The sequence below is a fragment of the Aythya ferina genome (genome assembly GCF_964211825.1).
Source record: "Aythya ferina genome assembly, chromosome: 7".
NCBI lineage: Eukaryota > Metazoa > Chordata > Aves > Anseriformes > Anatidae > Aythya > Aythya ferina.
In genome coordinates, this window is record NC_140302.1 from 3,014,208 (window position 1) to 3,028,336 (window position 14,129).

Below are 14,129 nucleotides of genomic sequence, written 5' to 3' on the forward strand. Positions count from 1 at the left end.
ACAAAATAAACTTTTCTTTATATTAGGCACAGTTTTCAAAAGTCTTCAGATGACTCAGGAACCCAAGTACCATTCAAAGTCAACAGGGCAGAGTCTGTTTTGCAGCACACTGACAAGCCTTTCCCTATCACAGGCACCCACGTTTGCAAATAAACTAAAATGCAGCTAGAAGACAACGTCAGGGGCTGAAATACACCCTCTTGGACTGCACTCTGTTTACACCATGCACAGAGTTGGGACTGTTCAGCCTGGAGAAGAGGAGGCTCGGGGGGACCTTATCAGTGTCCGTATACACCTGAAGGCGCCATGAGGACAGAGCCAGGCTCGTTTCGGTGGTGCCCAGTGCCAGGACATGAGGCAACAGGCACACAAGAGGTTCTGTCCGAACACCTGAAGCACTTCTGTGCTGTGCGGGTGACCGAGCGCTGGCACAGGCTGCCCAGAGCGGTTGTGGAATCTCCTTGGGGACGGTCAAAAGCCACCTGGACATGGCCCTGGACCCTGCTCTCGTTGGCCCTGCTCGAGCAGTGGTTGGCCCAGATGGCCTCCAGAGGTCCCTGCCAAGCCCATTGTGTGAGTCTGAGTTGGAATAACAGTGCACTTACTCTTTGTGATGCTCTACTATACTTTTGGACAACGGTGGGCTAGAATGCGCTGCCAGTTTGAGAGGTCGAAGGGGATCCGCACTGGACGGTCGCACAGGAATGTGACTCAGTAATCCAAGGCTGTCAGCTGAGGTCACAGGGGTGGGCTGGTGTAACCACGGGCTGGGAGTATTCTGTTAACACCAACACAGAAAACATCAGATTTCAACATAATCATGGGACCTTCAGCACAGCACCACAAGAGGTACTGCACCATGTCCTACCAATGAGCAGAGTGAAGTAATTTATTTTAGCATCAAATCAAATACAGTAAACACAATTTATTATTTTAAATCACTTTCTAATCACCTGGAACATCTGATTATACTTCCCTCTAGGCTTACAGCATACAAAATAAATTACATATTTCAGAAGCAGTCCTAAAACAGTTTCCTATTTAAGTATTCAGTATGAATTGTCAATTACTAGAATGGGATCTCAAGGTACTTCGTCACAACTACCAAACCAGTGACAGTCTGATGGTACTTTACTTCAGTTACTAATAAAAAAGACCATTAGCTGTTCAATGACTTGCAAGAAGTACTTCTTTTAAAGGAAAAATACAGTTTATTAGTTCTGGAAAACAATCTCCATGTAGGTAGCAAGTCTCAATATAAGGGACACAAACATCTCCTTCCCAGTTGGTTCCTCTCCTACTCCCAACCAAAATTAAGAATGATAATCCTAATTAATCTGCTTTATGTTGCCAGATGTTTGTATAGGGTAATTTCATGATCAGCACACTATTAATATCATACAGGTACATATGTGCCAAACTTTGCAGTATGGCAAAAGCACAGAATGCACCATTTTGTACTGTACACCTAAATACTTAAAAGCCTGGCAACGCAAATAAGCTTCTACTTGGGCATTTTCTCTGAAACTTGTAGAATAGCTCTGCAGAAGAGACCCATGAGCAGTTCTCAGGTTCTTTCCCCCTTCCCTCTCCTGTTTGAGGCTTGCTTAGGAGAAATAGGTGTTGGCTCGTGGTCTGGGCTGAAAGGGAGGGCACTCTGCTGGGGAGTGCTGGTCAAGTGCTAGGAACAGGCATGGAAGAGAGGGCGGGGACAAGAAAAAGCAGAACTCCCACTTACACCCCAAAGCCTCTCAGTGCCACTCCACCCCTAATTCCTGTTATTGCCCAGCGCTTCTTCCCTCCTCTGCTCCTCACCAGTACATCCCAGATGAGAAATGCTGCAGTAGAAGAGCAGCAAAAAGCTCTCATGGCACATGCACACAATACAAAATGGATCTGCAGGTGCTACAACTTTGAAGTTCTCATTTCTAGACCTCTGAATATTTAAAGAAACCGCTTGGGTTTTGTGCTAACAGTTTTAGTGCACACATTTGCTAGGCCAGGAGTTCCCACGCTGCGGCGAGTTCCCACGAATAGCCTGTAAGCTGCATTAAAGTATTATGCAAAAAAGACCCATCACCTTCTCCCTAGAGGAGCTGGGGAACAGCTGCTTGGGCACCAAATGTTGCCCAAACAGCCCCATGACTCCACCTGCAGCCATCCACGGCCCAGCCCAAAGCCAGGAGCTGCCCCAGTCCCCTGCAGCCACTGGGCCAAGGTGGGGTTGGGGCACGCTTCCTCCAGCAGCTCAGCACGGCTCGGCCCCGAGCCGAGGGTGGCTGCTGCTTTTGCTACAGCTGAAACACGGATTCCTGTCTACGATCACGGCAGCCATGCAAACTCTTTCTGGAAACGCCCATCCTGGGGTTTTAAGACGTATTTAAAAAAGGCCTCCAGTGCCAGAGCCAGAAGACAAGTCACCACAAGACAATTGCCACATATCAACATAATTAAAAAGCTACGTGCCTCGGTATGCATGGCTGCATACTTCAGGCAACCAAAGTGAAAACCGAGTCTATCCTACGTTCTGCAAAATGGACCTCAGTAGGGGGTGGAGCGAGTAGCAACATGAAGCAAGAAACCCATCTATAGTTTTGTCTTAAGGCTTTTCTTCCCTGCTGCATTTGACTTTATCACATTTTAGATCAAACTGACTCCGTATTACAAGGCCAACTCAAACTGAGTGTTTGGGAAAGACTCAGCCACAATGGTTTGGCTTTTCTCAAGAACGAGGCTGGGGAAGAATAGTTTTCCCCATGATGGAGAAGAAAAAAAAAATCTTTATAACCATTCAGAAACTCCCAGCTTTGACGCAAAGGCTTACAATTTGGCAGAAGGACCACTGTCAGCGACATGCCTTTTGTGGTCCCTGTGAAAATCTGCCCAAATTTGGCCAAGTTTAAGCCTCTAAAATCAGTATGCACATGCTTAGGGGAGGTTTCATGGAAGTTGGCAGCAAAGCCCTCCAAAGTTTCTGTCTGTGCTACATATGCTTCATCTTAGGCTATTCCTACAAGGTGCCTGCAATGAGCAAGCTGTATCCCAAGCCTGCAGGAGCTGAGAGAAGTTTTTCTGTAATTGCCGTGTCTGCCTGCCAACCAACACCACGGCACCGGGCACTATGCTGAAAAACAACTGATTTCTCCTGGGGCTTCAACAGTTGTACTCAGTGCAGAGACAGAGGAATCTCCCTGACTCGAATACAGAGGAGTAGAAAGCAGATGAGAAGGCAAAGATGTGTGTAAACAGGAACAGAGAGGGAGAAAGGGATGTTCCAAGAGAGGCTACACAGGCAGGTGTGTGAGGACAAGAGAAATGAGCACATAAGATTTATATATGCTAGAGTATTTCTCCTCAGAATTTCCCACTGGGTTTAGGACTCCTTCAGTCCCAGCCTTCCCCATTATCCTGCAAACACACACAAAATTTCACTAAGCAGACAACTGCTGTACCTCTTCTAGCACTCACCTTACCTAATGGTTTCCATAATTTAAGATGGCAAACGTTCACCACGAGGAGCTTAGGTCCCAAATACACTGGCTGACCTCACCTGGTCATGAACTAAAACCAAACATTTCATCTTACTTGAAAATATGTTGGAAATCAAGGTCCGGAGAACTCCCTACTCGTGGCACTGTGAAACAGAGGGTACCACTGGATCGCCACTTCTGGTTCTACGTCTACTCCCAACCACCTCCCTCACCGCACGCTTGGTGACGCGCTTGGCGTGCCCCGAACTGCTGAGCCTGTACCTAGAAAATTGCTCCTGGAAAAGACCAGCCTCAGCGAGACACGTACTCGAGAAATCAGCACAACTTACCCTTCTCAAGGAAGCCTCCGCGTTAACAGGAGTTTCCGGGTGGACCCATTTCGAGGAGGGCAGACCGAGTCCTGAGTAAGCATGTGTTCCGTTTGGATACTGCCAAATAATTGGATAAAGCCCTAGCTGATTATAGGAAGCAGAAGGATGAGCTTGTCCGAGAAGATGTGGAGACTGGTGTTGTAACATCTGTTGCTGCTGCTGGTGTGCTAATGCCAAATGGCTTAGGCTGCTAGCATGAGCAGTCTCTAGTCGCGGGTGGCCACCCAGCAAGGAGGCAGCAGGCACTCCGGGTAACACTGCAGGAAGTAGATGAGGGTGATGAACAGAATGGTGAGGTGCGCTACTAAGGGGGTGAGTGTTAATAGCGGACAAGGGAGTCTGAGTTGAAGACCCAGCTAGCAGATGGGATGAACCAGTTAATGCAGGATGATGAGCGTTTGGATTTAAACAGGCTCGGTGGGATGAGGAATGCAGAGGATAATTATGCTGATGCAAATAAGGTGAAATGTGATTAGTTCCTGTTTCTTGTCCAATCAGAGTGGGGTCCCTGTACACCGTGAAATGTTCATTCTTGTCAATGATAAGAGGACTTTTAGTAGCTTCTAGAGCACTAACTCTAGCTGGAACTGGATGAAAACTAGACCTAGGCAAATCATGATCAGTTTTATTGGCTGACCTTGTTACTCCAGTAGTATGGCTGTTTTGGGAACTAACCTTAGACTTCACAGTATCAGAAGATTGGGTGAATTTAGGCTTAACATCAGGTGACTTTGTTTTAGGATGATCAACTGAAGCACTAGGTTTGGACTTCACAGAATCAGGGACTGGACTTTGTTTACGCAGTTTACTCTCTTCTGCTAGAGAAGCTACATTTAACGAAGACATATACGAGCCATACTGCACTTTTTCCTTTTCAGGATTTAAATGTTCATTTACTGGTAATGCTTTCACAACCCCAGGTTGTATCAAATCCATTTTGTTAACAACACAGCTAACCCAACTTTGATCAGCATCCTGTTTTCGTGCTTCAAGGAAATTTGCAGCTGCAAACTGCTGTTTTAGATCACTACTGTGCGATTCTATTTTCTGAACCGTTTGCAAACCAAAGGTACTTGCAGCATTATCCTGGCTCTCCTTTTCAGACTTGTTTTCGTTAGTTATATCAACAACACATTTCGGAGTAGGAGGTCTGGGTACAAACTGCTCATTTTTTAATTCCGCAGCATGATGTTTTTCTGCATTGCACTCTTGAACATGTGGATCCTTGGAATTCTGCTCATAAGGTGTTGGCTGCTCTGCCGCATGGAGTGAAGGCTTTTCCTGCTGATCCAAGATGGATGACTTCAGTCTTTCCGTCTCTTCACGTGTTTTATCTTCCTGTGTTTCATCCCACGGAGACCGCCTATCTGTTAGTGTCTGCTCTGCTCCCTCAACAGTTTGGGATTTTCCTTCTTCTCCATTTATCTTTGAAGTATTCTTGCTTTTTAACTCATTCTCTGAATTTTGCTCTGAGGACGAATCTGTTAATCTTTTATTTGAAATTTCTGAGTCACTGCTCTCAGAGTAATCTGAGATATTGTCTGTCCGCAGTCTCTTCATATTTAATTTCTTCTCATCCTCTTCAGGTTTTCTTCTTTTACTAAGGAAATGTTTATTTTTGTTTTTGGGGTTTTCTGTAAAAGACAAGAACACGTCTGTCACATTTTCAGGCTAGCACTGTTTTAAGCAGCTCTCCCTCCCTTTCCAGTAACCGTTCTTACCTCCTCGACCTATGTAATCATATCTTTCTTCCTTCATCTTCTCTTCATCAGGCATGCTGCTATCTGAGCCTTTCCTCTTATTTGGCCGAGTGTTCCTCTGCTGCTGGTGCTGGTGAGAATTCTGTTTTGGTGCTGCAGTTTGGGAATTCATTGCTGGTCTGGGACTATTTGCTTGTGCACGTGTATAATGACCCTAAAAATAGTTTTGTGATTAATAGACTTGAATACAACTTTAAGCAGCAACTTTAAACAGGTATTTTTAATATTCACAATATACAAAAGTATTTAGGTAAAAAGATAAATGTATCTACGTGAACTGTGTTGCTGTTCTGGTTGGAACGAGACCGCCGGCGTGAAGTGATGCCAATATTTTCACCTTTCAACAAAGAGTGAACAACATCATCTAGAAAGGTCATCTGAACCATAGAAGGATCAACATTCTGAGGTTCTAACACCTGGTTATTGAAAAAATGGGAAAAAAAATAATAACCATCAGCATATGCTCAGACATACCCAATCTACATTTTCTGTATCAGTATTCACCAGTCTATGTTGTGTGCTCAAGATTAATTAGAGAAAAGACTACTTAATCCTGACAAGCAGAACTGAAATGCCTTCTCTAAAGGCTGGGAATAGAGTAAAACCAAAGCAAACGTTATCTTTACGTTTCATGGTAATGATAACTTTATTTTTTCCCTTTTTTATTTTTAAATTCCACTTCTTCACTGCTCCTTCCCTCACACTGACCTGAAAATTTGAAATTAAAAGATTCTGAGCTCTTCATAGGGGGTAATCCCTAAGTAGCAATTAAAATAAACAATCATTTTGGAAAATTTCCTGCAGAAGCACACTACAGTATTACTTCCAAATGAAGTAACTGCTGAAAGAAAGGAACCAAAACAACTAGAGAGAACTCTAAGAAGAGAAGAGTGTTACTAGTGAGGGATTATCTTTCAGAAAGAAGAAAATGCTAAACAGATCTTTAACCAATATGCTGCAAAGCAAAAGGATTAATATTTGGGGACAATAATTAGAGCAAATGAAGGGAAAGAATGGACTTCAGCATGAGACTAGTCTTAAATTTCTACTGTCACACATGATTTAGTCAGTCATTTCAAGGCAGATGGGTCATTTACTATATTAATGTTGAGTCATTACTCTGGCCTCCTGAAACAGAATTAATTACTGCCACTAGAAATACCAGCATTAATTCTTTTTGTAATGTCAACTTCAGAAATACAACTAAAACCCACCATAGTAAATGCAAATTAGGGTGGCAGTAAATGCTTAATTCAATAAATGGTGGAAAATGGGTATTTCAATTGCTTGGAAGAAGTAATTGTTACTGCAGCACTAAAGGATTTCAGCATTGAGAGAAGAAATTCTCAACAGAGCTGACAGGGAAGACCAGTTCTTAGAACTAGACCACTTTACTTCAAAGACTTAGCTAGTCCAATAGCGACAACGGAAGAAAAGCCAAACTGTAGGGCTGGAATTAATCATATCATTGCACATTCAGCTTCAGGATGGCATTAACCGCCAGTCCAGCACAAAGTCAAGCTGAATTTTCAGCAGAGGAAATAACAGACATGCCCCAATGGAAGCGATAAGCTCAGTGCTTTCCAGGGTACGACCAAAAAGTGGAAAAGCTCCCAGCGCATGGTTTATTTAAAGGTTGTTTTCCAAGCATCACAGAGTCAAACTCACCTGGTCATTCATAACAACCATAGTGCGGGTGAAGAGATCATGATGAGTAATGATCCCAGTGAACCACTGGGTGGCAGAATCCTGTCTGTACACTCTCACCCTATAACCATTTAAGGAGTACGGACCTTTAGAAGGGGAAGAAATAAAAAAAAAAGCCGTTGAGGAATTCAGCAAAAAAAAATGTATTAATAGGTTTTCCTCAGTTTTTAAGCTTCATAGCAATCATATGATGTGAATGGCATGGACAGCAAGCTACAAGCTATTCTGGCACAGTGCTGCCTGTGGATTTTACGTTTATTGAGGAAGACATTTTGAAATGCAAATGGTACATTTTAAGTATGCTTTAAGGTCAATTATGCCAACATTTTCAACATACAATTTTCTTATCTAACTAAATCTTTTTGCAACCATAATGACAAATGATGGGAAAATTCCTGCCTACAAACAGCAACCATACAAAAGTAATCTGAAAGGCAGAAAGTGGCAGCAGCAGGTTATACAGAAGCTATTTAATAGGCTAGTCACATGCCCAGATGATTTGCTGGCAAAACAATTTAGATCTTGGTGTTTAGGCTCTGCATCTGCCAAGTCTTTCCCATAAGTGACCACAGAGCTTCTCTCTATTACAACAGTCAAAAGGCAGCTGAGCGATCCAAGCCCTGCTATGGCCCCACAAAACATTCAGAAATACACACGCTAGTAAGACTTCTGGAGTCGCTGTGCCTTAAAACAGGAGCTAAAAAAAAAATGCACACAAAGATCAGTTTAATTCATCTCCAAGATCCCACGGGGAAGGGATGAGATGGTATGACACAATCCTCATTTTAGAGTTAGTTTCAAGACCCAGAAATTGAAGTTCCATGGTTTTATTCACGTTGGGTGTCTCACTCGACCACCAGGACTGTAAGCTTCATGGCACTTGGTGTTTATACAGCACTTGGTTTATGTAGCACTTCATGTGACCAAGCATCACCGTCACCGAGTTCAGTTTGCTGTGGTTTTCGCTACTTCCGCAACCAAACCCTAGGTCAGGCACACAGGAACTGAAGTAAAACCAGTCAGTGTCAACCTAGGAAAAGCCTAGCTTTAAAGGCTGCCGGCTGCTCGGCAGCACAGGCAGGACAGGATTCCCCTGTCTTTCCTGACGAGAGGTGTTGCTGGCCCCTGCCCAGCAAGCTTCAACACCTGGAACAGAGCAGGGACCTCGCAGGTGACAGCTTTCTCCACTAAAATACCCACGTGCACACTTCCGGGGCTCTTCTGCACTCTGCACAACAAAGCACATGATCATGAAGACTGTTTTCGAGGCCAACATTTAAGAGGTCAATCGAAGTGCAAGACAGGATTAATTTAGACGTTTCCTACGTGTTCTTGAGGCTGAATTTAGGAACCTTAGCAAGACTTTATCTAGGTTTTCAAACAGCTGAGAGGAACAGAAACTCCATGCAATGGCAACCTTCTTCCACCCACATCCACATCATTCACTGCAGCGCTGCAAACTCAAGCCCCGCCAAGCCATCCGAGCTGCTGCACTCAGCTCGCCCCCAGAGCACGTTGCCAGCTACACAGCCAGGGCTCAGCACAGCACCAGCGCGGTCTCTGCCTCTCACAGACACGTATGGGCAGAAAAAGAGCAGGAATCTAAAAGCTTATGTCTCACATTCCTGCTCTCGGACTAGACGGGGTTCCCGTGGGGACACATTTCCTGATGGCTTCTCTCCAATCCTTGTTCTGAATGCCCGTGCAAAATGCCTCCAGCTCAGCTCCCACACTTCTGTCTGACCCAACCGCATTCTCCGTGTCTCAAGCCTTTCACAGCTGTCCCAAAGCTCTGCCTCACTCAGACAAGTCTCCGTTAACCTCTGCCCGTGTCTCTTCATGCAACGTTCCCATTCCTACTTTTCCGATCCCAGCTCTTCCTCTTTTCCACCCTCCTGCTAATTGCACGACAATTTTCAGTCTTGGTCTCTTGCTTAACCAGATCCAGCCTCTCCTCCCTCCCCAGCTTCTTGTCTCATTTTAGCATTTACGATTCCAGGCCACTGGCTTCCAAGTCCTTTCCCAGTCTTCTCAGTTTACAAGCTCCATCCCTCCCTTCTCCATCCGCTGCCAGCTTCTCTCGTATTCATCTGCACTGACCCCGTGCCAATTTTTTCCCTCTTACTCCCTGTCCTAATCTGTGTCTGTCCTTCATCCCAGTTTTTATCCTACCTATTTTTAAAACCGACTTTATCTGCCTTTAAAAACTGGGTGTTTTTCTTTTCTTAAGTGCTGCTGGGGTGTCAGGAAGGGGAAAGATTAAACTGCGGTCATGCGACACAGGACAGCCCAGCCCAGCCCAGCCACAAGCAGCCATTACAGGAAAAGCCTGGCTTTGTCTCCGGCCCCTGGCTGAATCATGCTCGGCTACGCATTGTTGAAACAGCATGTGCAGTACTATCAGGAAGTATCTTCAGGGCCGAGGCACACACAGGCTTTCACGAGGATTGTTAAATATTCAGCCTCAGAGATTGCAGTGATAATAAACCTAATACGGAAAAAGAAATCTAAGATTTTAAACGTTAAAAATCAAAGGCACTTTACTGAGCAAGTTCCTTGAACTGGTTTAATTTTTCCCCAAAGCTTTCAGCTTAGCCAAGTTTGGGAGTTGTTTGTTTTAAACAAGGAACAAACTACTTTCCGGCCAAACCTCCAGTCTCTACTCTGAAGTGTGCTGCATACTGCTATCCAAGGAAAAGGTCACCTGGACCATTTTTTTTCCTTAGTCTCAATTCTTGTAAGGAAATGGACTGGTTTCGACTAAATTACCCCCTCCTCAAACTGGTGTGCTTCTTTCTAAACAGTCGGAACCAGATTTTAATGTTCTTCTCCAACTCTCCTCTCCCAGAAACGAGTTTAAAGTGGAACGGCCACATAGAAAATGTGACTGCAGAACACACTCCGATATGAGATGACTTCGCTCAGCATCAGAGCCAATGAAGAAAAGGTTGGATACTAAAAATGCTGTGGAAGTTGAAGTAACTGAGTATGGCAGCAGCCTTAGCAGAGGGGTTTGATGAGGCCAGAACTGAAAATGTTGCCCAAGCTGCAGGGAACAGGAAAATGGTGATAGAGAGGGTGATGAAAAAGAGAATGGAGGGGAGGAAAAAGGAAGGTTTACGTGGCTAGATGACCGCAGCTAGCACTATGAGACAGAAATCTGTAAGTCACTGAAAGGTTTGTGCAAAATGCATGTCCTCCTCATCTGGGAGCAGCCTACATGCCAGGAGAAGGTGAGAGCAGTCCCTGCCAGCTGATCAGCACCCTTGGGGCGTCTGGCACATCACTGCCCATGGGGGCACGGCTTTCCTCAGGCCACCCCATGCCATGGGAAGTAAGCAAGGGGATCTGAAGGGAAACTTCTCTGCAGATGAGGAGAGATGGTCTGTCAGGACACCGTTTGTTTCATGTCTTCATCTAAAATACTCCTACTTTGGTGCACTCAAAGCATCTGTTCCATACATTTTATACATATATATATACACACACGACAAAAATACAGTTCCTGGAACAATGGGATGCAAGTGAGTGTTGTGTATGATATGTTGGCAGTTTCATTCAGATGACTATTTTGATGCAGCTGGGGCTTTGCTGAGGTACTGATTCTGTACCAGTGTGGACAGGGCTCGTTCTAATTGTCTTTTTATCGTTACTCTAATAAAATGCAATGAACAAGCTTAATCTTAGTTTCCTTTCCATACAACCCTAACTTGATTTTACATCACCTCCCAGTCCAGTTTTGGCTGCAATTCTCAGACTATTAATTCACATTGTAACTGATGATATTAAGATAAAATCTCAAATGACTAATACTGACGTACCAACTCCCTATCTACACAGTTCCGTGCATTGCTTCTTCAGCATCTTTTCACTGTGGCCCATAAGAAAAAAATTGTATCTAGGCAAATTAAAAACTCCACAGCAGGGAAGATGAAGATGTGGGGTTTTTGTTTGGTTGTTGTTGGTTGGTTGTTTTTTTTTGGTACTGTAACTTCAGTATTATACTTACCATATTCCTTTGGCCTTCTTATCTTAGTTTATCTAAGAAACCTGACAGCAAGCAAACCTCAGTCCCATCCTTAAAATACCAGGTTATTTACTGCTCCCTTCCCAATCTTAATTTATAGAGTGACTGCTTAAGCATTTTTGTCCCACAGTTGCTTTACTGTTGAGCCAGGGATTTTAGCCCAGACCCACAAAGGTAGGCTTCTGTCTCCCATTGCTAGAAAAGCCTCTATAGAGCTAGCTGGCTGTCAGTTCTGCAAAAAGTTAATGAATACACTGCAAACATATATAATATTTAAAATGTTAGCAAGACTGGACCAAAATAATGTATCCTAATCCACACTAATTTTCACGTAACTTGTAACTATGCTGTAAAAATTACATGTTTGTTGCAACCTTTCAGCATGAGAATTGAGTTAAAAATTGTAACTGATTTGAAAGATGATTTTCAACTGGGGCCGGGTCAATCTGAAAGTATTCACCTGTGATAGAACTGTGAAGAACCAGAAACAAACAGGTAGCTGAGAAGTTATCACACAGAATAGTAACACTAACAGCGCAAATAACAGTTTTACACACGCTAAAGAGGGTGTGGTTTCCCTTCATAAACTTCACAACCAATGTTATAAAACATGTACATTAAGACTAATGATATTCAGCTGTCCTGTAATCACTAAGACATCAAACAAGTTAAGTACAGTCTGAAGAAGTCATGCACAGCTTCTTACATGGTCTTGTTTTCTCTTTTAAACAAATACTTCCCAAAGCACCAGGTTAGAAATATATTCTCCATTATACCGCAAACGCTATGGGAAGAGCCCCACGCAACTAATGGCCTTAAACTAGCTAACACAGAATAAAAATAACACAGTTTCCCAAATAATTACCTTGCATAAAAATCTCCTGAACCTTTTGTTCCTTTACCCAGGCTTTTACTTCCTCATGTAACTGCGGGTTATCCCTGAGAACTGGGTTTAGACTGTCTACGTCGTCCTAAAGTAGAGATTAAAAAAAGAACCATATGTTATGTTTACTTGCAACATTTCTGGTTATTTTCCTAAATATATTTTAGAGTACAATATTAAGTAGCTTGATGCTAATTTTACCGATTCCCTATAAATCCCTGTGTTGTCTTCAGAAAAAAAAACTTTTCAGTGCAACATAGTGCTAGAAGTTATTTCATGGGAACACAGTATGTCAGATCCTGCATGTGGCCAGACTTGTAAGCTATTAATAGGATCACACTTTCATAAATACTGTCTTACTACAAGCTAAAAATAGCCTATAAAGACTTCAATGTTTACAGGTATGCAGAAGGAATTAAGCAATGATTAAATGAGTCAAAAATTTTTTCCTTGTTTTGCATATTTGAAAAATTTAATATGGACATATTGAGCATAAACACAGACTGAAAAACCCACAGAGATAATGCATAAAAGATACCTGTATAGCAAGAGAAACAAACAGCATTACTGATTTTCCATAGGTAGGCCTTTGTTAATTAGGTAATTTCAAGTAAGGCATGCTTTAATTTTTATCTCACTTCTCCTGGATTCTCACTCACTATTTCAGTAAGACAAAATCTGGGAAATTAAGGCTTATTTAGCAGCACCATCCTTGTAGCAAGGGAAAACTAGGTACAAAATCCATTCCATATCCCTGAAAGCATGGCTTAAATCATCATTCGTCGCTGGACTCTTTGCATAACTATTTCTCAGAACTTCAGAGAAGATTTGCTATTTCTGCCTTTCAAGCAGTGGTGGAGAAATAAAGCTGCACTGCAGCTTGGTGCCTCCTCATGCAGAAGGCGGCCTTGGAAATCCAGGAGCTGCGGGAACATTCATTTGTGCTGAGAGAAATTCAGACAGCTAAAATAATCAGAGTGATTCTCGACATACAAAATGTAAAACGTTTTATCAGTACTGCAGCTGAGATCAAGTAATTTCTTTCCTTGATCTCCAACAAGTTCCTTGATGTTTCACAATTTATTATGAAGAGCTCTAGCCATAGAATATGAAGATACAAGCAACACTCAGAGAATCATGCATTGCTGCCAGGCCCTCGAGTGACATGAGCAATTTCTCTCCATTCATCTGAATGAGATTATTCCTGCTAACTCCCTGATCACAGGATGTCTATTTCAAATTCAGAATTCACTTCCTGACACTTGAAGATTTGCCGTGCTCCATTACAGAGAGTGCATCAATGCTCTGGCTATTAGAGAAAATGACTGTCTTTCCTCGCGCTTTTGAAAAGGATACAGCCTCAGATGCAAAAGGAACGGTCACGGTGCTCTTTGTAATACACGTCACATGGAACAAAGTAAAAGTGAGGAGGAAGTCAACGGGGCCTCCACCACCAAGTTAGAAACACCGACCAGGCAAGCGTGTTGCTAACTTTGTCAGAGGCATAAGAGGGTCCACACCAGAATTTATTCAAGAATATCAGACTAGCAAAATGCTTCCTCTCCTGGGGAATCTGAAATGGTTATATTAACTGTTTTATTTTCCTTTGCAAATCCATCTCTGGATTGATCCTGCGTACAGAAGTACCACCACCACTGGAAAGAGGGAACGCTTTGCCAGGGGAGGCCAGCAGGCCCTGGAGCTGGGTGGCGACCAACCTTCTGTCCTCCTTCCCACGCGCTCTTTCGCAGTAGCTGCGGGAGATTCCCCTACTGAGAGTTTCACCTCTCAGGTCCACAAACATTAGGGCTAAGCAGTGGTCTGAGGCACTGCAACACTGGAGGTCTGGCTGACCTAAAAATGCAAATAACATGCAGAGCTTGTACGTTT

General features: G+C 43.4%; 1 protein-coding gene across 6 annotated transcripts in view; it reads right to left on the reverse strand.

Annotated features, from left to right (window-relative positions):
* JMJD1C (jumonji domain containing 1C) overlaps positions 1-14,129 on the reverse strand; it is a 184,829-nt gene that overhangs the window by 58,330 nt on the left and 112,370 nt on the right. For 4 of the 6 annotated variants that reach the window (XM_084526466.1, XM_084526468.1, XM_084526467.1 and 1 more), the window contains 6 exons: positions 12,222-12,327; positions 7,291-7,415; positions 5,895-6,038; positions 5,584-5,776; positions 3,821-5,496; positions 606-778 (listed from right to left, as the gene is read on the reverse strand). In XM_084526466.1, the coding sequence (XP_084382592.1) occupies positions 606-778; positions 3,821-5,496; positions 5,584-5,776; positions 5,895-6,038; positions 7,291-7,415; positions 12,222-12,327 (2,417 nt within the window). The remainder of the gene's footprint in view (positions 1-605; positions 779-3,820; positions 5,497-5,583; positions 5,777-5,894; positions 6,039-7,290; positions 7,416-12,221; positions 12,328-14,129) is intronic. The other 2 variants (XM_084526469.1, XM_084526470.1) reach the window with 2 other exon arrangements.